The sequence below is a fragment of the Phocoena phocoena genome, chromosome X (assembly GCF_963924675.1).
Source record: "Phocoena phocoena chromosome X, mPhoPho1.1, whole genome shotgun sequence".
In the NCBI taxonomy this organism is placed as follows: Eukaryota; Metazoa; Chordata; class Mammalia; order Artiodactyla; family Phocoenidae; genus Phocoena; species Phocoena phocoena.
In genome coordinates this window covers 128,247,848-128,268,825 of record NC_089240.1, presented here as the reverse complement: position 1 = coordinate 128,268,825, position 20,978 = coordinate 128,247,848, and the positions used below count along the sequence as shown (strand labels likewise).

At 62.8% G+C, this 20,978-nt stretch overlaps 3 protein-coding genes across 6 annotated transcripts; 1 reads left to right on the top strand and 2 right to left on the bottom strand.

Annotated features, from left to right (window-relative positions):
- Window positions 1-3,440: 3,440 nt before the first annotated feature.
- SSR4 (signal sequence receptor subunit 4) lies at window positions 3,441-7,231 on the bottom strand. 2 transcript variants are annotated; one of them, XM_065900863.1, is made up of 6 exons: window positions 7,143-7,231; window positions 5,196-5,311; window positions 4,338-4,412; window positions 4,094-4,183; window positions 3,770-3,835; window positions 3,441-3,606 (listed from the first exon to the last, which is right to left on the bottom strand). In XM_065900863.1, exons 1-6 carry the CDS (start codon window positions 7,207-7,209, stop codon window positions 3,502-3,504), a joined length of 519 nt encoding a protein of 172 aa, XP_065756935.1. In that variant the 5' UTR covers window positions 7,210-7,231; the 3' UTR covers window positions 3,441-3,501. The 2 variants fall into 2 exon arrangements, with proteins under 2 accessions (XP_065756935.1, XP_065756936.1); XM_065900864.1 differs by having other exon boundaries at window positions 5,196-5,314; window positions 7,143-7,218.
- A 295-nt stretch (window positions 7,232-7,526) lies between these two features.
- Window positions 7,527-15,768, top strand: IDH3G (isocitrate dehydrogenase (NAD(+)) 3 non-catalytic subunit gamma). 3 transcript variants are annotated; one of them, XM_065901344.1, is made up of 13 exons: window positions 7,551-7,682; window positions 11,256-11,294; window positions 11,577-11,588; window positions 11,849-11,946; window positions 12,272-12,384; window positions 13,538-13,598; window positions 13,696-13,828; window positions 13,958-14,091; window positions 14,351-14,453; window positions 14,545-14,691; window positions 15,030-15,124; window positions 15,208-15,268; window positions 15,560-15,768. In XM_065901344.1, exons 1-13 carry the CDS (start codon window positions 7,602-7,604, stop codon window positions 15,659-15,661), a joined length of 1,179 nt encoding a protein of 392 aa, XP_065757416.1. In that variant the 5' UTR covers window positions 7,551-7,601; the 3' UTR covers window positions 15,662-15,768. The 3 variants fall into 3 exon arrangements, with proteins under 3 accessions (XP_065757417.1, XP_065757416.1, XP_065757418.1); XM_065901345.1 differs by lacking the exon at window positions 11,577-11,588 and having other exon boundaries at window positions 7,527-7,682; XM_065901346.1 differs by lacking the exon at window positions 11,256-11,294 and having other exon boundaries at window positions 7,598-7,682.
- Window positions 15,769-15,810: 42 nt separating this feature from the next.
- SRPK3 (SRSF protein kinase 3) lies at window positions 15,811-20,401 on the bottom strand. Its single transcript, XM_065901419.1, has 15 exons — window positions 20,343-20,401; window positions 20,137-20,267; window positions 19,888-19,996; window positions 19,670-19,757; window positions 19,284-19,371; window positions 18,611-18,717; window positions 18,364-18,529; window positions 18,233-18,258; window positions 17,662-17,791; window positions 17,340-17,579; window positions 17,148-17,248; window positions 16,740-16,847; window positions 16,599-16,668; window positions 16,426-16,518; window positions 15,811-16,285 (listed from the first exon to the last, which is right to left on the bottom strand). Exons 1-15 carry the CDS (start codon window positions 20,399-20,401, stop codon window positions 16,101-16,103), a joined length of 1,701 nt encoding a protein of 566 aa, XP_065757491.1. The 3' UTR covers window positions 15,811-16,100.
- Window positions 20,402-20,978: the final 577 nt, after the last annotated feature.

Genomic DNA, 20,978 nt, shown 5'->3' with positions numbered 1-20,978 from the left:
AGACGCGAGCCCAGACACATGTACGCACGCAGACACACGCATTTCCCTCCAGAGCGCTCTCAGTGCGGGCACTTGGGGACAGGGAAGTCAGCTGAAAAGCAGAGGCAAAGAAGACTGTCCTAAGCACAAGAGAATGTCCGTTACTTGTAGACAAAGGCAACCCTGATCTCTGTGGTTCTTTTCCTTTTCTGTGCTTGCCAATTGTTGTTTTTTGGGTTTGTTTGTTTTGTGGACCTGCTCTGAGGGCTGGCAGCTCCTTCAGGCAGCCTGACAGAGGTGGAATCCCCGAGTGATAGCTGGGAAGGAGGGGGGTGGGGGGAAGCAAGGGAGGGGGATGGGGGGAGGGGAGGTGGGGGAATGAAGGCAGGAATGGGAAGCAGCTTTGCAGATGGCCTCCGCTCTGAGGCGTGGCGACTGGGAGCTTCCGATGTGGCTTGCCAGGCTCACCTTGGAGGTCACCTCCTTCCCCGGCGACTGCAGGGACTGAGGGGTCAGTGTCCGTCCAAGGACAAGGAAGAGAGCCCAGGGCTGTGCCAGACGCCTTCTGGAGCTCGGCTTCTCTCCCGAGTGGCGTGAGCAGCAGCAGACCTCGGTGACACGACCCACGCGGAGCCCTTAGGGAGCGGCCTGGAGCTGAGTGACAGGCGGGCCCTGCCAGGTGGGCTGACTGGGGAGAAGATGCCCTGCGCCCCACTTTGCCAGCGTGGGCCAGGCAGCCCCCCGGGAACCTGTGCATTAGTGAGAGCTGGCCTGCGGGCCCTTCCCCGCTCAAGAGAGCCTCAGATGGAAGGCTGACGGGCTGCTCACCCCCGCCCCCTGCCGGCATCGTGAGAATAAAGCAAGCTGCCTTCGAGGGTGACTCCTGACTCCTGGCCTCCTCGTGTTCATTCTCCTTCATTCTCCAGCACCGGGGGCTGGCGTGGGGCCGGGCGGGTCAGGGGGAAGCTGAGCAACAGCGAGGTGTTCTGAAGTCAGCCTCCAGCACTCTGGGAGGAGGGACAGAGCCACCAGAGTCATTTCAGAGGTCTGCCACGGTCACAAGGGTGGTGCCCAGGTGCAGGAAGGATGGCAGAGACCTGTCTCAGGACTGGCGACTGAGCCTGGAGCCGGCATGTGCATGAGGCCAACACCCCTGCTCTGGTCAGAGTCGTAGAGAAGTGGTCCCACCCTCTCCCTGCCCTGCAGCTCAGGGAGTGCCCTAGCGTTTCTGGAAGGCACAGGCTTCCTTCCCTGTTTGGGGACCCCACAGTGCCTAGCCCCCAGAAGATGCAAAGAAGTGTCTTTTGACCAGATGAGTACCCGGTGGCTGCGGGAACTCCCAGAGGTTCCATTCAGCACAGCAAACCACTGGGCATCTGCTCGGTGTCAGGAACCCTGCTAAGTCCTGGCTGGGGCCAAGGCCCCAAAGACGGCAACTCCAGGGGCACCGTCTGTGCGGTGAGCCCTTGAGTAGGCGCTGGCTCCTGAAAAGACCCAGGATGCTGCCAGCACATTAAGTGGGTGAGGATACATTTAAAAATTCTCTTGAAAGAGCAATGTAGACCTCTTGTTAATTTTGCTAACTTGCTGAGATAGGCGTGAGCAAGAAACCTGAGCCTGCGTTCCCAGAAGCGGAGTGCCCTGCTGTCTAACAGCTGGGAGGGAAGACCCAGCATGTCACGCAGAACGCCAGCGGCTTCAAGGGGGGAAAGGGCTTGTTGATGAAAAGGGGCAAACATGAGACACCACCTTCCTCTTACCCCTCAGAGGCCTCTGGAGCTGGGGGCTAGGAACATCAACTCGTGACCGGCCCCTGCTCCTCGGGAGGGGACACTCCATATGGGCCCCTGTGAATGAAGGATGGGATTCCAAGGACCCAGCCCATCGCAGAAAACCGGCTGGAGTTGGAGACTAAGGCCACCTGTTCCCTGAGCATCCCTCTCTGGCTGCTGGGGGCTCACTGTGATGGCTCTGGAGGCACCTCGCTTTTGCTCTGGGGTGGGGGCCAGGACAGGCCCGGATCCGAGGGTCCCTCGGCTGTGTGAAGGCTGGTGCTGGGGCTTGGCTCTCACTGGCTCCGGGAAATGTTGACACCAGGAGATCTGGAAGCCCTTGGCAACCGGCGCACTGGACCAGTGACTTAACTGGGCGGAGTGGTGGAGCTGGGATCAAAAAGAGCCGCTGGGTGGCCAACAGCTGCCACTTTCCCCCTTAGAAGGAGGAGGAGCGGTGCTCAGCCAGCAGGCGCCACCCGAGCTCCCACCAGCCAGCAGCTCTCGCCTGGCCTGGTCTTCAGGGGCCCCATGGTCCCTGTTGTGCCCGTTTTGGGAGCGAGGACGGGGCTCTTCCCCAGAGCCTCCCTATTCCTGCCAGCCACCCATGCTGACCCGCTTCGCTTGGACTGAGGGTGTGGGGCAGGGAACAGCTGGCGTCCCCTAGCCTGGAGAAGGTCCCCAGGCAGGTCCCTCCACACTCCCGCGGAGGACAAGGCCCGGAGGAGAGCCCCGCCCACTCCCGTAGGCTCTGGGCCTCCTTTGGGGTGCAGCCTCCCTGGACACTGATCCCAATGACCCCTCACCGACAGCCTGGAGGAAGCCAGGTCACAGGTCCTTTGAACCCTAGGGCCCCCCACCTCTCCAGTCACTAGGTGGTAGCAGGGACACTGGGCCGGTGGGAGGGCTGCGGGTTGACGTGGAGCGTGGAGCCCGCACAGGGACGCCCGCCCGGTTTCTCGAGACCATCAGGTGCTCAGAGAGCGGGTTCACTGGAGGGAAGGTACACAGCCGAACTGGAAAGGGCTAACGATGGGCTCCTTGGAGGCTTGGGGGTCCGGGCCCTCTCTTGTGCCTTTCTCCGCGCCCCACCCGACACCAGAGGTGAGAGCATCCTGGGAGGCACCACGCTGGAGCGGGGAGCTTGGAAGGACCACCCCCCTGGACAGCTACCTGGAGTACTAGCTTCGACCGCATAAGCGCCACAGGGACGCCTGCAGCGCCCCCCAGGAAAAGCACAGGAAGTACTTCAGTGTGTGGTTCCTGCCCAGGGCCCTTCCGAAGGCCAGGAGGGGCCGTGGCTACGTGCACTGCTGACTGCTGGGTTTCGGGGAAGCTCCCCACGCCACCTGCCCTGGGCAGTTGCCCTCAAAATGGCAGGTGGTCAGAGGGTCCTTCCCTAAGCGGGCCCAGGCAGGAGAACAAGGCCACTCTTTGCCAGAGATTAGGGGGCGGAGGGGAGAGACAGCCCCGTGCCCCGCCCGGAACCAGGCAGGCAGCCCTGGGAGACGGTGGGCACTGGGTATTAGGGGGCTGAGAAGGGAGCGCTGACAATGGCCAAGAGTAAAGCAAACGTACACAAGGAGGAAGGGGACCTCCAGACCTGCCCCCACTCGGTGCCTGTGCCGTCTAGGCAGGCGGAGGGATGCCGGTCACCCAGCTCTGCCCGTGTGTGTGACACAGCCCTGGTGCTTGGGATAGCTGGTAACTGTTTATTGAAAGAAGCAGGGGGGGCGAGGGGGCATCACCCTCAGGCCTGGATGTGGCTCTTGGCGCTGAAGGCCAGGTAGTAGATCACTAGGCCGATGGCAGCGGCCAGTACCTCGGTGGAGACCCAGGGCCCATTCCAGGTGCCCTGCAAGAAAGGAGGCCAAAGTCGTTCTCGGGGGAGGGACGGGTGAGAAGGCCGGCCGCTCCAGCCACCCTCCTCCTGGGGCGCGAAGACGCACTGGTCCACCTGGCTCAGCCCCCGGCTCCCTCCTTCCCCTGTGCCAGGCCAGCCCCTTCTGGCCACTCACCCGATGGTCCACGCTGACTGTGAACAGAGGTGGGATGATGGATATGTCCTCGTTATTTCTCTGAGCCTGTGAGGGAGGTGCTGGGGTCAGGGGGCGATGCTGGGTGGGGTGGGAGAGGCAGGAACACCGGCCAGAGTCGTGGAAGGAGAAATGTGGGCGAAGGAGTGACACGGAAGGCACAGGGCCAGGTGGGGTGGGTGAGCAGGAAGGCGCCCACCGGCCATCCTGCTCCAAGTCAGAGAGGGGACCTCAGGGTGGAGCCAGCTGGGGCAGTGGGCTATGCCCCCCCTACTGCAGGCCTGGGTGGCCTTCGGGAACACTCACCTTCCTCAGGAGGCTGTAGGACTCCTCGTCAAAGAATCTGACCTCGTAGGTGCCTGCGTGGGCGCTCTTGTGGTCTAGGCTCCAGGACACCTGGGTGGGGTGTGTTCGGCAGGGGGTGGGCAGTGCACATGGCGCCACGGCCAGCGCATCGAATTCAAGAGCCCCAGCCCTGCCGGCCCGGCCTTCAAGCCACACCTGTGAACGGGTGGCCTCCCGCGAAAGTGACCACCACAGCATCCCTTACCTGGTATCGGCCCACGTCCTGGCCCCGGGTAACAGGAAACTGTTTTCCACTGACGTCAGCATAAAGAGCCATGTTCTGGGGGAGGGGATAAAAGGAGAGTCACCTTCTCCCCTCTCTGGCTGCAGGTGAGGCCCCGCTCTGCCACCCGGAGTAGCACCCTCGGCCTGTGTGTGGGTAAGGAGGCCGCCGGGCACAGCCGGGGACTGCGGTGTGTCTGGCGGGGGTACTCTCCACGTCTGTCTCCCTCCTTGGGGGCCACATCTCCCCTACGCCTGGCCTCCCTAACGCACGGCAAGCCTGTTAACTGGGCACGGGCGGGATGAGTGAAGTGTTCTTGTTTCTTCTCTGAGCCTGGAAGGGGGTGTCACGGTCGCGGACACCCGATGTGCTGCCTAAGGAAGACTGTACCCACAAAGGCCCAACTTCCTTCCTTCTCTGCGCCTCTAGATTGCAGAGGCTGAGGCCAGGGCTGCTCGGTCTTGAAATGACGAAACACACGTGGACACACACTTCGGCAAAGAGCAACCAGCAAAGGGACGCAGAAGCCTGGGGGCTGACCCTGGCTGTCTCTCCCTTCACACGTTTGCCCTTTCCACACACAGCAAGATGCCTGTCTGTATCACCGCACATAGATGCAGCAGAGCAGGCAGGTGAGGGGAATGTTCTTTAAGTATCTGCTAGAATCTGGCCTGGCTGTGCCCTGATCTCTCCTACACCTGGGAATCAAAACCCTGATTCTCCCTGTCCACACGGACCCCCAGGTCTGACCCCATCCACTGCCAGTGAGGGCCCCAGGTCTCAGCCTCACTGCTCACCTCTCGCCCCCGCACCCTCCCGGCTGAACCCCCACTGCCTCACCTGGACCCTGTTCTTGCAAGTCAGGGAGATCTCCACGATGAAGACAGTCTCAGTAGAAATGACGGCATCCGAGGTGGTATAGTAAGAAGGGGTGATCTGGGGCTCCACACAGGCCTCTGCTGTAGAGGCAGAGATGAACGGCTAAAGCCTGGCTTGTGCTTGCTGGGTTAGGGGCAGAAGGGACCACCCTAACCCCACTTCCCAGAGCTCATCAGCTGAGCACACGAAGGGCCCTTTGGACCCTGCCAGGTGGGGTCTGGCAGACAGATTCAAATGATCAGTCAGAAGTAGTGGTCTTGAAGGAAGGCAGGGGAAGGGAGACAGGAAGACTTTGTACAGGTGGAACCTCAACGTACAGGCAGAACAGGTGAGTGTGTGTGCGAGGGGGGGCGCTGCAGAAATTCACTGCACGACTCGAGTCTGTGCCTGGACCTGCAGACAGGGAAGCCGTGCGATGGTTTGGGGCTGCGGTCTGCCCTGGAGCACCCTAGAAGCCCAGCGGGTGGCCAGGCTGCCCTCAATTCAGAGCCATGCGTGGCTCTGGACAGTTTACTGAAGGCTTCTTCTGCAGACGCAAAGCGTGGTGCTGCTGGCAACCTATGGGGGCTTTTGATAGGAAGGAAAGGGTCTCTGCCCCAGACAGTTGACAGAAAGCCACGACTGGCCCCAGCGTTTCCGGAGGGAAAGAAATGGCAGAGGGTCTGGGTCCGTAAGCATAACTTGTCCCCTTGAACAGCGCTGCACTGAGAAAAAGGATGCTGCCGTAGTCATCTCCACACTGCTAGAGGCTAAAGGGAAGGAAAGGTGCCACCTAAATCACAAGGCGCCAACTGCTCTCCAAATGTGGTGTCCGGGCAGGGCCGTGACTTAGGCTGAAGCAGTCAGAGGAGGCCGTGGGACTGGAACGGCGGGAGGAAGCGGGAGGAAGATGCCTGGGAACATGGGTGGGAGGCGGTTCTCAGGAGCCACATCCCCCAGATCCTTCCACGCTCTGCTAGACTTGACCTTTTTCCTATGGACACGGGGGAGCACAGAGGGGCTTTATAGTTAGGTCTGTCCTTTCCAGGCATCACCGACTATAGCGTGGGGGGGTTCCTGAGGAGCAGGTGAGCAGGGTGCAGGCGGGGAGGCCAGTTAGGCTGGTGAAACACTGCAGGCATCAAGGGCGCTGGCCTGAAGTAGGGCAGGTAAAGTGAATGCACTGAAAGTGGCCCTGACCCAGTCCAGGCCCCCAGGCCCGGGGTGGGGGCTCCTGCAAGGACCTCCTCCTAAACAAACTTCTGGACTCCAGTCTGAGCTCAGCCCTGCCACTAAGTGTTAACAACCTTTCAAGAACGTGAAGCCATCTGACTCCGCCGGAAAAACCCTATAAGGATATGGCAAGGCCTCGGGGGAAACAAATCAACCGCCTGATCTAGGCACTCTAGGCCCACTCATCTTTCCCTCTTCAGTTCCTTTCTAACTCGCCCGGACCGTCCCTGCTCCCTCTTCACTCAGAGATCTCTTCCTGGAGAGGCCTGGCCCCACCGCACCGGGTCAGGTGGCTCCTCTCCACCGGCCCAGTTTCTCGCTCCGATCGCCCGGCGCTGCAGAGCTTTGCTCCTGTCCGACCCCCCTCCGGGACCGGGAGCTCCTGGAGTGGCAGCAGGGACGTGTGTCATTTCTCCTGCTGGAGCTGGGGCCAGGCGCACGGGAGAGGCTCTGGGACTCTTCCTCGCGGAAGTAGACGAGGGACAGACTAGACTGTTTCTCCCAGCAGCCCAGCTGCTTGGTAAACGTGTGTGATGCAAGAGCGCGTGGTGGGCTCGGCTGCCGCGACCAGAGACCACCTGCCTCTCTGAGGAAGAAAGCCCAGACCCCCGCTTCGCCCGCACCCCTCCTCCCCCCAACGCACCACCAGTCGTGGGTGAGAGGCTCGCCAGAAACGAGCTCCGGCCAGGCCGCTACCTGAGCAGCAGGAGAGGCCGGACAGCAGGAGGAGCGCCAGGGCGCCGAGAGATGCCAGCGCCGCCATCGCCTCTTCTCTGCCGAGGGAAAAAGAGAGCGACTCCCCTGAACACGAGGAGCAGACGAGGAAGCGCGACGCGTAAGAGGCCGCAGCAGCCAATCAGGGACCGGCGGGCCGGGCGGGCCTGTGACGTCGCCAGCGGCACTGACGTGTCCCCTCCCCGGACCAGGGGCCCAGCTGGCCGCCCTCCCCCGCAAGATGGCGACGACGGCGGCGGCGGCGGGGCGGCGGCGGCGGCGGCGGCGGCGCTCTCGGCGCCGGAAGAGGGCGTAAAAACCGGCGCGGCCGTGTGCGTGCTCACTGCGGGACCACGCCCCCTCCCGGGACTTCGCGCCCGCCGAACTCTCGCGAGAGCGGCATCTGCGAGTCGGAACCTGCGGCAGTTCTCACTTTACATCATGGCGCTGAAGGTGGCGACGGCCGCTGCCGGCGCTGTGAAGGCAGTGCTCAGGCCGGCCCTCCTCTGCCGTCCTTGGGAGGTGAGAAGCAGGAGCGGGCCACGGGAATAGCCGCGGCGATCGCTGAGGGGTGCTCGCACCTCGCCGGGGTTAGGCCGGCGGGCCCCGCTCTCGGAGCGTCCTGGGGCCCGATTGGCTGCGGGTCCCGTGAGGGGAGGGGAGAGCGCTGCGGGCCAGGGTTGATTGGCCACCTTCGCTGTCAGTGAAGGGGTTAGCCAAAGTTGATTCTGGTCTGGCTTCTCAGGGGTCTGCATCTTGTGGCGGGGGAGCTCCCGATGGGCGGGGAGAGTGGACCCCGGGGGGCAATGTCACCTCCCTAGTGTCCTTGTGGGAAACCCCTCCCCCAAGGCGGTCACGTGGCCGGCCCGCCTTGCTCTTGCCCTCTTGGGAATCGGTTCCTGGCCGCCCTGCCTCTTCAAGTTTCCCTTTTGTGGACCGCTTTGCCAGCTCTCCCAGTGGAGGTGGCGAATCGGACTTTGCCGGCGCCCCAGAGCCTCGTTCCCCCCCCACCCCCCCCACCGCAGGCGCCTGGAATGGGAAGGAGCTAGGATTCTTGAAGCTGGCGGGTTGGGAGGCCGCGAGGGCTTTGCTTCCGTTGTTCTCTGTTTAGGATCTTGGTTATTCAGGTCTGATTCCTCTCTCTTGACACGCTTGAATGAGGATAATTTAGTCCCTGGGTGGGTTGGAAGCCATCTGAAGCGTCATCGAGTCAGGACTGGCCCTGAGGGACAAGAGGTCTGACCTCTCTGGGCTCCAGTTTCTCCTCTGTCTCAAAGGATCCACCCAACTCTGACCTTCCAGAACTCTGTGACTTTGCTGACACTACTTGTGGACATGTCTTCGGCCATGCTTCCCCCCTCTGAGCCCTGGGGAAGACTGCCCTGTAACAGCTTCTGGTTTATGAAATTATGTTTAAAATGCTGACTCCTCCCACTTGCTCACCAGAGGCTTTCCAGAGGTCCCTGGCAGCTAGGCTCTTGCAGGATCTTGGTGGGGACATCTGTCTCCTCCCTGACTTCCCCCGTGTGTGCTTGTGTCTATATTGGGGCAGGGATGGGGGGGCAGTGCAAGGTTGCTAGCTGGGCAATGCCTTGCCCTGAGACTGGTTGTCCTGGGTATGGGAACCTTTAGAGATGAAGCCCAGATCTTTGGTCCCATTAATTGGGACCTCGTGGGAAAATATGCAGCCACCATTGGTACTTGATCCAACAGAAACATGCTGATGAGAGAACCCTCACTAAAATGTGGATCATGGGAGCCCTTAGGCTGGGACACGTACCATTCTGGACTCCTTTCTGTGGCACTATCAAAGGACGAGGGTAACAGTCCACCTTCCCGCTTGATGAACAAGCTGGAGACCAATGCATATATCCCATCCTGCCTCATACTGGGCTCCTTTGATAGGTAGCTTCACAGAACCTTTGTAACCTCCTGAAGGAAGGTGCCTGAATATGTCCAGAGCAAGGTCAGGGAAGTCACTATCCTGAGAGCTTTCGGGTCTTTGGCCAAAGCTGGATGGAACGTCTAGCATTGGGAGCAGGTGAGAGGGACGTTCGGCCCTGGTGGTAGTGATGGGGTCCAGGGTCTGGTGGGGTGTGGTTGCGCAGATGCAGAGCCAGGCCTGGTGTGAGCGCTGGCTCACCGGCACAGCCAGGTTACCTGCCAGGTGCCAGTAGACCTCAGAGGGCTGAAACCCAGGAGGAGTTACTGCTCGGAGCTGTAGGGGTCAGCCCAGCATCCCCTCACTGGCCAGCAGCCTTGAACACTGGCCTGAGGGGCTGGTGGGGTAAAGGGGGGCGTATGCTTTTGCATAGCCCCGTGTGCCCTTCTAGCGACTGAACAGCTTGCATACCTCTTCTTGCTTAATGTTTCCAGCAGTCAGATAAAGTGGGCACCTCTATTCTGTGGATTTCAGGTAAGGGTGGGAAGCTCAGCAAGGTTAAGCTATTTGCCAGCAAGAGTAGTAGATGGAGGATTTGGACCGAGGTCGACCTAGCCTCAAAGCCCGTCATATCTTCCTTCATTTTCTGATATGCTCATTCATTCAGTAAATGTTTTTTGTGTCCCAGCTCTGGACCAGGCATTCTGCTCGGTCTTGGGGTGACAGTAGGGGATCAGACAGACATGGTGTCCACTCTCAGGGGCTTAGGGGTAGGAGAGGGAGCACAGCAGCGATAACCTAGTGAGATTGTGGTTGAGGGGAAGGGAGTGGGGTGGGTAGGGCTTTGGGAGCCCAGGGGGACCAACAGCTCAGCAGCCTTAGGGCATCAGGGAAGGCTTCCTGGAGGAAAGGCAGTCTCAATACAAACACCATCCACAAGTTTGTATTGAGAGCCTACAGATAAGATGAATCCAGATACTGACAACTGCTAGAAGGAAAACAGAAAAGCCCCAAGTATGCGTTAGGCTGCAGACCCGGGGGCCCCATGGATCAGCAGAAACCCCCAGGGCCTGTTGTCCTGTTAGTCACCCCCTTCCTAACCCCTGTGCTGCCAGAGTTCTGTGCAAGGGGGAGCCTTGTGAAAAGCAGCCAGGGAGACCCAGGTGGGGCGGTCAGCCTCTGCTTTCTAGACTTCTAGCAGGAAGGCATGGCTCTTTGGAAAATGGCCACAGTGACTCTGCCATTGGCTGGAACGATCTGCTGCTGCCCCAGCAGGCAAGTGGCAGGGCATTCCCAGGCGATAAGGAGGACCTTGGCCCTGCCCCTGTCTCTGGATTGAAGGGGGCACCCAGGCGGGGCACAACAGGGAGGAAAGTGTGTGGGCCTGTAGCCCCGCTGCGGTGGGAGCTGGGACATGGGCTTCTTCTTCCAGGAAAGTGTGGGGACTCCAGATGGGTCACTCTGAGCACCTGTCCCATTTGGCTCGGGTGGCTTTTGCTCTGAAGCTGTCAGCCGTGGCACCGGTGTGACCAAGCGCGGCTGTTTCAGGTGGGGGGGTGGGGACATCTGTCGTCCATGTATGCCACGAAGCAGTTTTGCAATCCTTCATGAAAGCCTTCTGAAAGATTGGCATCTGCTATTCTTCTGCAAATGGTTGCATTTTTAGATTTCTGATTCTAGAGGGCTATTCCCCATGGTGCCAACAGTGCTTATCTCTGGGTGGACGGGGCTGGGTGCTATCTTCTTCCTCCCGATCTTCGTGCTCTGTCCATATGCTGCTTTTGTAACAAGAAAACATGATTTTTAAAATGATGTAAATGATGGTCATGGTGGCCCAGTGGTTTATCATGATTTCCCTATTGTACTACGTTTGGTGTGCCAACTTTTCCAAGTTACAGACATCACTGAGCAGGAATAATTGGCTGAAGAAGACCAGAAACAAGAAAAGGTGGGGAGCGGGATGTAAACATTTTTTAAAACACTGACCAGGGACCTGAAGGAGGTGTAAAGCGTTGTAGCGACCCTCCGCGGTGCTCCGACAGGCTGGTCTGTGTGCTGTTGTGCGCTAGACAGTGGTGCACGGGTGAGGCGCAGGGCCTGTCTGGGCGCGGTGAGGACGCTCGCCTTCCCTGCCAGGAGCTCGGCTGGCCCTTTTGCCAAATTGGCTTTCTGGGCTAGACGGCAACCACTAGCGTCTGGGTTCTCTTTGCCAGGTTCTAGGTGCCCACGAAGCCCCCTGGAGGAGCTTCTCAGTAAGTACCCACCCGAGTGTGTGCATGCACGTGCGTGTGTTGATGTTCACGTTGCCCGCCTGTGTGTGTGCGTGGGCGTGCGTGCACGCGCATGTGTCGTGCCTCTGGGCTCCCTGCCTTTCTGTGTCTCTCCCCCTGAGGTGCAGTCTCCAGAGCTCGCCCACCCCTTCTCCCCTGAACCGTGCTAGACGGCGCCCCAGGGAAACAGCCCCATTCCCCAGCAAAGCTTGTTCCTCCAGCCTTGACTGATCTGTGTCTTCTTCCTTCCTGTCCCGCCTCTAGCAACAAACAATTGTGAGTGTTTTTCTCATCTGCCTGTTAGGTTGGGGCTTTTAGTTGCTTTGGGATTGACCCGGGTCCAGGCGGGGACGGGGCCTGTTTCTGCTGTTGTCCTCCCGACCCAGGAGCGCCCCCCGCCGTGAGCAGCCCTGTCTGGGGTGGGTGGGGCAGGGTGTAGGGGTGTGGTACCCCAAGCTGGCGCCTCCCAGTGGGCCTTCCCACTGGGTCAGTGCTGGAGGGGGGGAAGGGAACTGAAGGCCTCCCCGTCCTTCTAGCCCCCGTCGGCTAAGTATGGTGGGCGGCACACGGTCACCATGATCCCAGGGGATGGCATCGGGCCAGAGCTCATGTTGCACGTCAAGTCTGTGTTCAGGTACAGAGCCCCTGGGCCCAGCCAGGGGGACCCTGAGAACTTTGTGCCAAGAGGGGCAGCGAGCCAGTGGTGGGAGGCCTTTTGTCCCAGTGTCTGCGATCCTAGCAGGCCGGCCCGGGCACGGGGAGGGTGGAACCAGGCCCACTGACAGCGTTGTGGAGTGTAAGTGCACGCCTGTCAGCTGGCGCAGGTGGGCTCAGTCTCCCCTCAGCCAGAGCCAGGGCAGGGTGGGCAGCAGCAGGGGAGAGGCCTCTGCACCCAGTGGTCCAGGCAGGCTTCCCAGACGGAGGCCTGGGGCCGCCGCCCTGACCCTGCTCTGCCCCAGGCATGCGTGCGTGCCTGTGGACTTCGAAGAGGTGCACGTGAGCTCCAACGCCGACGAGGAGGACATCCGAAACGCCATCATGGCCATACGGCGGAACCGCGTGGCCCTGAAGGGTGAGCTCGGGGGCCAGGATGGGGCACCGCACGTGATTCGTTTCACCTCCAAGCCGACACTTGTCCCTGGGGCCCCACTGATGCTGCGATTCTGAGATCTCAGTGGCACTAGGCTCTGCGGGAGCCTGTCCAGGGATGGGCCCCCTTCCACCCCCTTCTTCCCTCCTGAGGCAGCCCTCTCTGCTGGAGTCAGCTTTGACCCTCAGAGTCTTTCTTCCCAAACCACATGTCACAGAGATGCAGTTGTAACCCTCTGCCTGCCGCCTTGGTTCCAGTCGGCACAGCTGTGCATGTCACAGACGGGAGCTTTACCCTTTCTGAGTTTGCCTTGGTTTGTGCCAGGTCCTTAACTGTTTCCATCACTCATTCTGCAAACTTCAGACCATTACCTGCTCTGTGTGAGGACTGAGTGAGCAAAGGTGAACCCAGCTCGAGCCCCAGGCCCTGGCAGTCACGTGGAGGGGCAGCCATGTCAACTACAGGGTGCCCAAGGCACTCTGGGTGAAGGAAGTCCAGGCAGGGTGTGAGTTGGAGGGCCGGCGGCCCTGGGGGCCCTGAGAAAACCCTCCTCTACTTGGCACCCTCTGACTGCCTTCTCTCAGCAGCTGCTGGCCCTCTGGGTGCCCTGGTCCCAGCCAAGGTGAAGCTGTGGTCTTTTCCAGGCAACCCCTGCCTGCCTCTGAGCTGCAGCTCTTGTGCTTCCTCGACGCAGGGCCTGGCACTAACTGTGGCCAAGGTCCCCTTGCTGGTGCCAGCCTAGCCACCAGCCTGTTAGTAAGCAAGAGTGGTCACTTTCTGTCCGGCTAGACCCTGGCCTTGCCATTCCCCACCCAGGGTCTAGCAAGACCTTCTGGCCAGATGCCAACCCTTGTTCATTCATTCATTCGCTCAGTATTTATTGAGTGCGTGCTACGTGCCAGGAGCCCATCAGTGAACCGAACGCGTAGACACACATGCCCCTCTGCCCCCATGGGGCTTGCGCTGCAAGTTACGCTAGAGTGTTCCATGAAACACTTCTGCCGCCGGAAGCTGTTGTGTTCTTCTGTTGGAGTCACCCTTGGCACACGTCCCCTGGGTCGGAAAGGGGGATACGGTGGTACAGCTGAGCCTGGGGCGCCCTCTCCAGCCTGCTGGTCTTGTTTCTGTCCTGCAGGCAATATTGAAACAAACCATAACCTGCCGCCATCCCACAAATCCCGAAACAACATCCTTCGGTGAGAGCCAAGTGCATGGGCTGGGGGCTTGGCGGGGGTGGGCGTGCCAGCAGAGACACGTTGCACTTGCCGGCTGCTTCTCCCCCTGTGCCCCTAGCACCAGCCTGGACCTCTACGCCAACGTCATCCACTGTAAGAGCCTGCCGGGAGTGGTGACGCGGCACAGGGACATAGATATCCTCATCGTACGGGAAAACACGGAGGGCGAGTATAGCAGCCTGGAGCATGAGGTGGGGGCGTGTTGGCGGGCGTGAGCTCGGCTAGGGCGCTGGTCGGGGACGCCGTGCCCGAGGGGAACCTCGTGCTAGAGGGCAGGCTCAGACAGGCCGTGGGCCTCTTCTCGCTCGTCCCCTTCTCAGAGTGTGGCAGGGGTGGTGGAGAGCCTGAAGATCATCACCGAGGCCAGGTCGCTGCGCATTGCTGAGTATGCCTTCATGCTGGCCCGGGAGAGCGGGCGCAAGAAAGTGACGGCCGTACACAAGGCCAACATCATGTATGCCCCCCGCCTCGCGCCTCCGCGCTGCTGCCCGGGCCTGCTCTCTGGGACTCGGGGCCCGGGACTACGCCCTGTTGCCCGTTTCCCAGCTGTGGCCTCACCGCAGTGCACACCTAGGGGAGGTGGAACGGGATTCTGCCCGTCCCGCAGACGGCACTGGTTGTAGTTTAGAACCCAGCCTTCTGTGGCGTCTGCGTGCCCCGTCCCTCCAGCTGACGGTTGCAGTGGCCGAGCTGGTGTCCTGCATCCCCCTTAGGAAACTGGGCGATGGGCTCTTCCTCCAGTGCTGCAGGGCGGTGGCAGCCCGTTACCCCCAGATCACCTTCGAGAATATGATCGTGGACAACACCACCATGCAGGTAGTTAGGCTGCCATGCTGCGCGGCCCCCGCCCTGGGCTCCCGGGGCTGCCTGTGCTCCAGGTGCTGGCCGTCCCCTCCTTGCCCCACAGCTGGTGTCCCGGCCCCAGCAGTTCGATGTCATGGTGATGCCCAATCTCTACGGCAACATCGTCAACAACGTCTGCGCGGGGTTGGTCGGGGGCCCCGGCCTCGTAGCTGGGGCCAACTACGGCCACGTGTATGCCGTGTTTGAGACGGTGAGTGCCACCAGCAGTGCCAGGGCCCCTGGCTTTTGTGAACTGTAGCTCACAGACTTCCTAGGTCACCCGTTGAAAGTGTACGATTTATTGGTTTCTAAGATACTCAGAGTTGTGCAACCATCCCCACTCTCTAATTCCAGAACGTTTCCATCACCCCCAGAAGAAATCTCGTACTTGTGGCTGTCACTCTCTGTTCCCCCTTCCCAGCCCCTGGCACCAGAGTCATTTGCTTTCTGTCTCTGGATTTGCCTGTTCTGGACGCTTTACACAAATGCAGTCTACACTCGACGTCCTTGTGTTTCCCAGCCCCCTCCTTTTCGTCTCGCCTCTTCCAGGCTACGAGGAACACAGGCAAGAGCATCGCCAACAGGAACATCGCCAACCCCACGGCCACGCTGCTGGCAAGCTGCATGATGCTCGACCACCTCAAGTAAGTGGCTTCTCGATGCCGGGCCGTTGGCCCCCGGCCCGTGCCCAAGGCCGCGAGGACCAAAGTCTGCCCTTCTTTCTCAGGCTCCACTCCTACGCCACCTCCATCCGCAAGGCCGTCTTGGCATCCATGGACAATGAAAATGTGAGGCTCCCCCCACCTGCCTCCCGTCCAGCTCCCAGCCCAGCCCGGGTTGAGGGGCTGGAAATGGCGACCTGGCACCTTGTGCTTCCCCCAAGGCGGGGGGTTGTACCGGGCAGAGCGGGGGCCTTTGGGGCAGGAGCAGGAATAATAGCTGGTATTGCTGCCCTCCTGGTGGCGCTCCCAGCCCCTGCAGGCCACGGGGCACTGTGGGCAGCCCTGGGCTGCCTGCAGGCTAGGGCGCAGGCGTTGGCCGGGCCCCGCTGTGCGCCCAAGCTTGCCCGTCTCCCGCAGATGCACACCCCAGACATCGGGGGCCGGGGCACCACATCAGAAGCCATCCAGGACATCATCCGCCGTATCCGCGTCATCAACGGCCGGGCCGTGGAGGCCTAGGCCGTCCCCGGGACTGTCTCGGCCCGCCCTTTAGATCCCCTTCGCGCCCCCAGCACCCTGAGTGGCTCGGTGGGTGGACCCAGAATAAACCCACTTCTGCCCCAGCCCTTGGCCGCGTGCTTCTGTCACCCCAGGACGCTGGTGTTTCAGTCACACTTTATTAAGAAAACAGGCAGCACGCTTCCCATTCAGAGGGCCCTCTGCGAGGGTTGGGGGCAGAACGAATTCTGAAAGGCAGGCCTGGCCCTGGTATCTGTCTGCCCTGCTCGGGGGGGGGGGGGGGGGGGGTGGTGGTGGTGGTGGTGGTGGTGTGAGGGGGCGGTGTGAGGCACTCAGCAGGGTGGGTGGGGCGGAGCCGTCCTGCTTTCCGTGAAGGCACTGAGGGCTGGGGGTCGGGGCAGCCAGGACCGTCCCACGCTGCCCAAAGCACCAGCTGGGCCTAGGGGTTGAGCCAAGGGTGCTGGAGGCAGTCGGCCGCGCTGGCCCGCTTTTCGGGGATGTACTCCATCATGGGCAGCAGGAAGGCGCTGAACTGCGTGGCCTGCTCCAGGGGCCACTCGTACTTCTCCGTGAGCACCTCGTACAGGCCCCAGCGCTTGAGGCTGTGGATGTGCCGCAGCTCTCCTGGGGGCAGGCCGGTGGGCCTTAGGTCAGGCTCCACCAGGGAGGACTCTGATCTGGGACCCCTTGCTCCCCCTATTTCAGAACCCAAGGTCCCTGCCCCGCCCCTTGCATCCAGGTGGCCTGCGCCCGCTCGGCCCCACCTCTCCGGTTGAAGAACTCCCGGGAATAGCGGCCCGAGAGGGCAAAGGCCGGGGGGATGTCTCCCAGCAGCTCCACGATGTGGGCGATGTGGTCTGTGAATAGACAGGGGGCTGGGAGGAAGCCGGGCGGCCGGGAGACCCCGAGGCCGAGCCCAGGGCCTGCCTCCCCCTACCCTCGTCACGACTGTAGTCTTCTCCGGAGTGTGGCTCAAACAGGTAGTCGCCAGTGGCCAGCTCGAAGGCCTGGAAGGGGCAGAGGGTGAGGCTGCGGCCGGTGGGCCAGCTCTGGGCAGGGGTAGCCCAAACGGATGTACCATGCACGCCGTGCTCCAGATGTCGGCCGGGGGCCCGTACTCGGCGCCGATGAGCACCTCCACGGCCCGGTACTGCCGCGTCTGGATGTCCTCGGTGAAGTGCTTGTGCTGCAGGCAAGGGGAGCCCTGGGGAGCAGCTGGGGCCATGGCTGGCCTCCCCTCACTGCCCCCCTCTCGTCTCCCACCTCCTCTGGGCCGTGCACCCAAGGAGCACAGTGGGGCTCACTCTGAGCCTCAGTGTCCCCACGTGTCCCGAGGGTCTGGCCAGATGACCTGAGGCTGAGGCTGGCCGCTTCCCTGTGGCCCCCCACCCCCTGCCGTGGGCCCAGCTCTGCTGACCAGGCGGGCCGGTGCTGGTTTCGGCTCAGGCCTGTGCCGCCTCCTTCATAGCAGGGCGCCCGCTCATACCACCCAGCAGGCGTTGCCCAGGTCTGCGATCTTGATCTTGATCTTGTCTGCATTTTGGGGCTCTAGGGGGTTCACCAGGAGGTTGGAGGCACCAAATGGTGCTGGGGAAGCAAGAGAAGGGAGAGAGACTGAGCTGGCCTGGACCTGCCCCGCCCGGCCCCGCCCACCTGTGCCTGCCGCTGCCTGACTTACTGCTGGGTGACAGGAGGCCCCCGGTCTCGCGTTGGTTGGAAGAGCCTGAGAGGATGGAGCACGAGGCGGGGGAGAAGAGGGAGCCCGAGAAGCCTGAGGTCTGGGAGCTGGGGCTGAGGCTGCGGCTGCCCCCGGGGGCAGGGGAGGAGGAGGCCGGGGAGGGGCCGGCCGCGGCCCCCCCAGGGTGGCAGCCAGAAGAGGAGGTGGAGCCGCTGCCCCCCTCTAGTCTTGAGCCAGCGTCTGGGGAGACGGGCGGAGGTGGTGTGTGAGCAGACGCCGCTGCGGCACGTGCCAGGCGGCCCTGCGCCCCCCGGCCCCTCACCCTCGGCCTGGGCCGCTGCCTCCATGGCCTCCAGCCTCTGCAGGTCCCGAAGCCGCTCCTCCAGCAGCCGCTTCTGCTGGTTCCGTTTGCGCCTCATCTTCTTCCTCTTGTTTTTGGACAGCTTACCGGTCTGCCGTTAGAGCCAGGGTCACTCCGGGGTGCCCGTCACCCATCCCCTGAGCAGCCCGAGCCTCTGCCCGCGGCCTGCAGGCCCGGGGGCTCCGGGGACACCAGACGTGGCAGCGCCCCCTCACGCGCCTCCTGTCTCCCCTCCTGCCCGCCACTCCCCAGAGCTTGAGGCTGGGGAGGAACCAGCAGGCCTGCCCGTGGGTGCCAGCCTCCCCTAGGGGCCGCTCCGTCCCCTCCCAGCCTCGGACGCAGTGTCCTTCCACTGAGGCGGGGGCGAGCCCAGCAGCCACCCAGGGCAGTTTGGGGCACGTGGCCCACTCTGCGTATCATCCACATCTGGGCCACCCAGCCGCTTGGAAGTGCCACTGCAGGAGTGCTGGGGAGGGTGGAACCCGAGAGGCTGAGGAAGGTGAGGCCCAGGAAGAGGGGCGCCCCCACTTACCAACACCTCCTGGGGGGCACTGCTGACTGGGGGGTGGGGCAGGCAGAGCATGGAGTGACAGAAGGGAACCGAGACTCAGGCAGGGGCTGAGGCCCACGGGCCCCGCCCCGCCCCGCTCAGCCTCTTGGTACCTGTGGACCGGGATGGGGGCGGGGCCCCTGACCGCTGCCACTCTGTGGCCTCCGCGGCCAGGCGCCTGATGTAGGCATCGCCCACACACAGCAGGATGTTTTCAGGCTTGATGTCCGTGTGGATGACCTTGCACTTGGTGTGGAGGTAATCCAGGCCGCGCAGCACCTGGGGGGAGCCGCTCCTGAGCTCCCCCGGCGCCGCCCAGGCCGCCCCGCAGCGCCCTTCGGCCAGATGCCTGCCGCTCACCTGCCTAACGATGCTCTTCACGCAGGGCACGGGCAGGCCCTGGTAGTTGGACTTGATGATCCACTTGAGGAGCTGGTGGCCTAGGACCTCCAGTACCATGCACACGTCTTGGGCCGGGAGTGAAGGGCGGTCAGTGGGCAAGCAGCTGGGGCACAGGCCCTGCCCGCCCTCAGCTGGGGTGGGGGAGCAGCGAGCCTCGGGCAGTGCAGAGCCGGGTCTGGGAGGTCCCGGTATTGCTACCATCCCGGTGTCACAGTGTCCCCGTCACTCTTAGGTGTGCCAGTTGGGACAGTACCTTCCGCGGTCACCCTAGGGAGAGGGCACTGGAGGAATAGACGGGTTTCTCAGCCCATCTCCAGTCCTACACCCAAGTCTGCCAAAGAGCCTACGGACAGCCCCCCGAAAGGGAAGGCACTGCCACAGAGGTGGGCCCTCCCACCTGGGGGTAACCCAGCAACGCCCGTGGATAGCCAGTGCCAACCTGGTTATCCGCTCCCTGCCCCCCACCACAGAAACACAAATCCCCAAAGTGGTGATGGAGATATTTCGCAGTGTCACTGGAAGGGATAATCCCCATCGTGCAGATCGGCAAACTGAGGCCCTAGGAGCTGGGAAGGCACGAGCCAGCTGGCCCCTGCGCTGCCACACTGCTTGCTCAGCCTACGAAGGATACGGACTCCATTAACCCCAGAGATCCTGAAGTCGTCGATGAGCTGGACAATGGTTTCTCTCTTGGGGTCACTGGGGTCGCTGTCTCGGACCTGGAGCAAAAGCCAAGGGGCCACAGACGGCTGCCACCTGCCCCTCGCCAGCTGCTCCCCGGGCGGCCCCTCTGGGGTGGGGGCCTCCCTCCCGCCCCAGCTGGGCCCCGCTGGAAGAAAGGCTGCCGGCCCGCCCTTGCCCGCTCCTCGGGTCCTCCCACTCCACGGAGCCAGCTGGAGCCTGCCCCTCCGGGAGCCCTGCCCCCACCCCCGCGGAGCCCCGGCAGGCCTTGCACCCACATTGCCAGGCCCTGGGCGGCTCCTGGGGCGCTGGGAGCGGGTAGGGGAGGCGCCTCACACATTTCAGGAGCTTGATCTCATCCACAGCTGTCTCCGTGTAATGCCCTGCGCTCTTCACCACTTTGAGGGCCACGAAGCGCTTGCGCCTGCGACACCGAGACCCGCGTCGGCTGCTGGCACCGGCCAGACCCACGGGGCCGTCGCCGTGGCCTCAGCGGTGCCCAAGGGCAGGACCCCAGCTGGCGTGGGGCCTCGGGGGGTGGAGGGGGCACTCACTGGATGTCCCAGCAGAGCCAGACGGTGGAGAAGTGGCCCCAGCCCAGCTTGCGCACCACGTGGTACCGCCCATTGAACAGGTCCCCGATCTTCACGGGGTAGTAGCCACCTGGGGAAGGGAGCCCGTCGGGCGCGGTGGGGGTGTTGCCTTCCCCGTGCCCAGGACAGCGCGGCCCGCCGGCGCCCGGCCCACGTGGGCTGGCCCTGGCCCTGGCCCCTCCCCGCGGGCGGCGCCGAGGCAGGCCTCACCCTTGCAGTAGTCCTTGGCATCCTCCTGCTCCTCGTCGTCGGAGCCTAGTAGCCCCCGTAGTATCCGTGGCGCCGGCGCGGCGGGGGCCCGTTCGGAGCCTGAGGACTCGGGCCCACAGGAGGCCTGCGAGCTGTGGGTGGGGTGGGTGGGCGGTGAGCGCGCGCGCGAGGCGCCGGGGGCCCCGGGCGCCCAGGCCGAGCCCTACCTGCTGCTGCTGCTGCTGCTGCCGCTGTCCCCGCCGCCACCCAGCGCGCTGGTGCTCATCCCGGCAGCGCTGCCCGCGGCTCCGGCGCCCCGGGCGGCTGCTCCTGTGGGGCCCGGCCGCGGCCTGCGCATTTATAGCCTCGGCCGCTGATCTCACCCGCCTTTATAAATAGCCTCCCAGCTGCTCGGCTGTGGGCAAGGTATGCAGCGGGGAGGGGGCGGCGACGGCGGCCTTGGAGGGCTCGGCCCCCAGGACGAGGCCCCCCGCCCCCCCCGGGGCTGGCAGAGGGCACCACTCCACCGACACGGTGTGACACATCCTCCACAGTGAGCTCCCTCGCACCCCAGGGCCAAGGGGTCACCCACGCTGGGATGTGGTGATGCGGGCCCCAGGCCGAGCCCCTGCGCCTCAGGGCTGGCAGAGGGGACCGTTGAGTAGGCATGTGGCGGTGACCTGGTCCTCAGACTGAATCCCTGTGCTCCAGAGCCCGCTGATGGGGACAGCCACACAAGGGCACTGCGGGCATGGCGGGCCGGGCTTTCACCCCTGCTCACGTGCCCTAGGGTGCCGGTGACACTCTGGGAACATTCTCTGGCTTCCTGTTTGGCCCTTGGGGGAGCCTTCCCAGAGGCGATC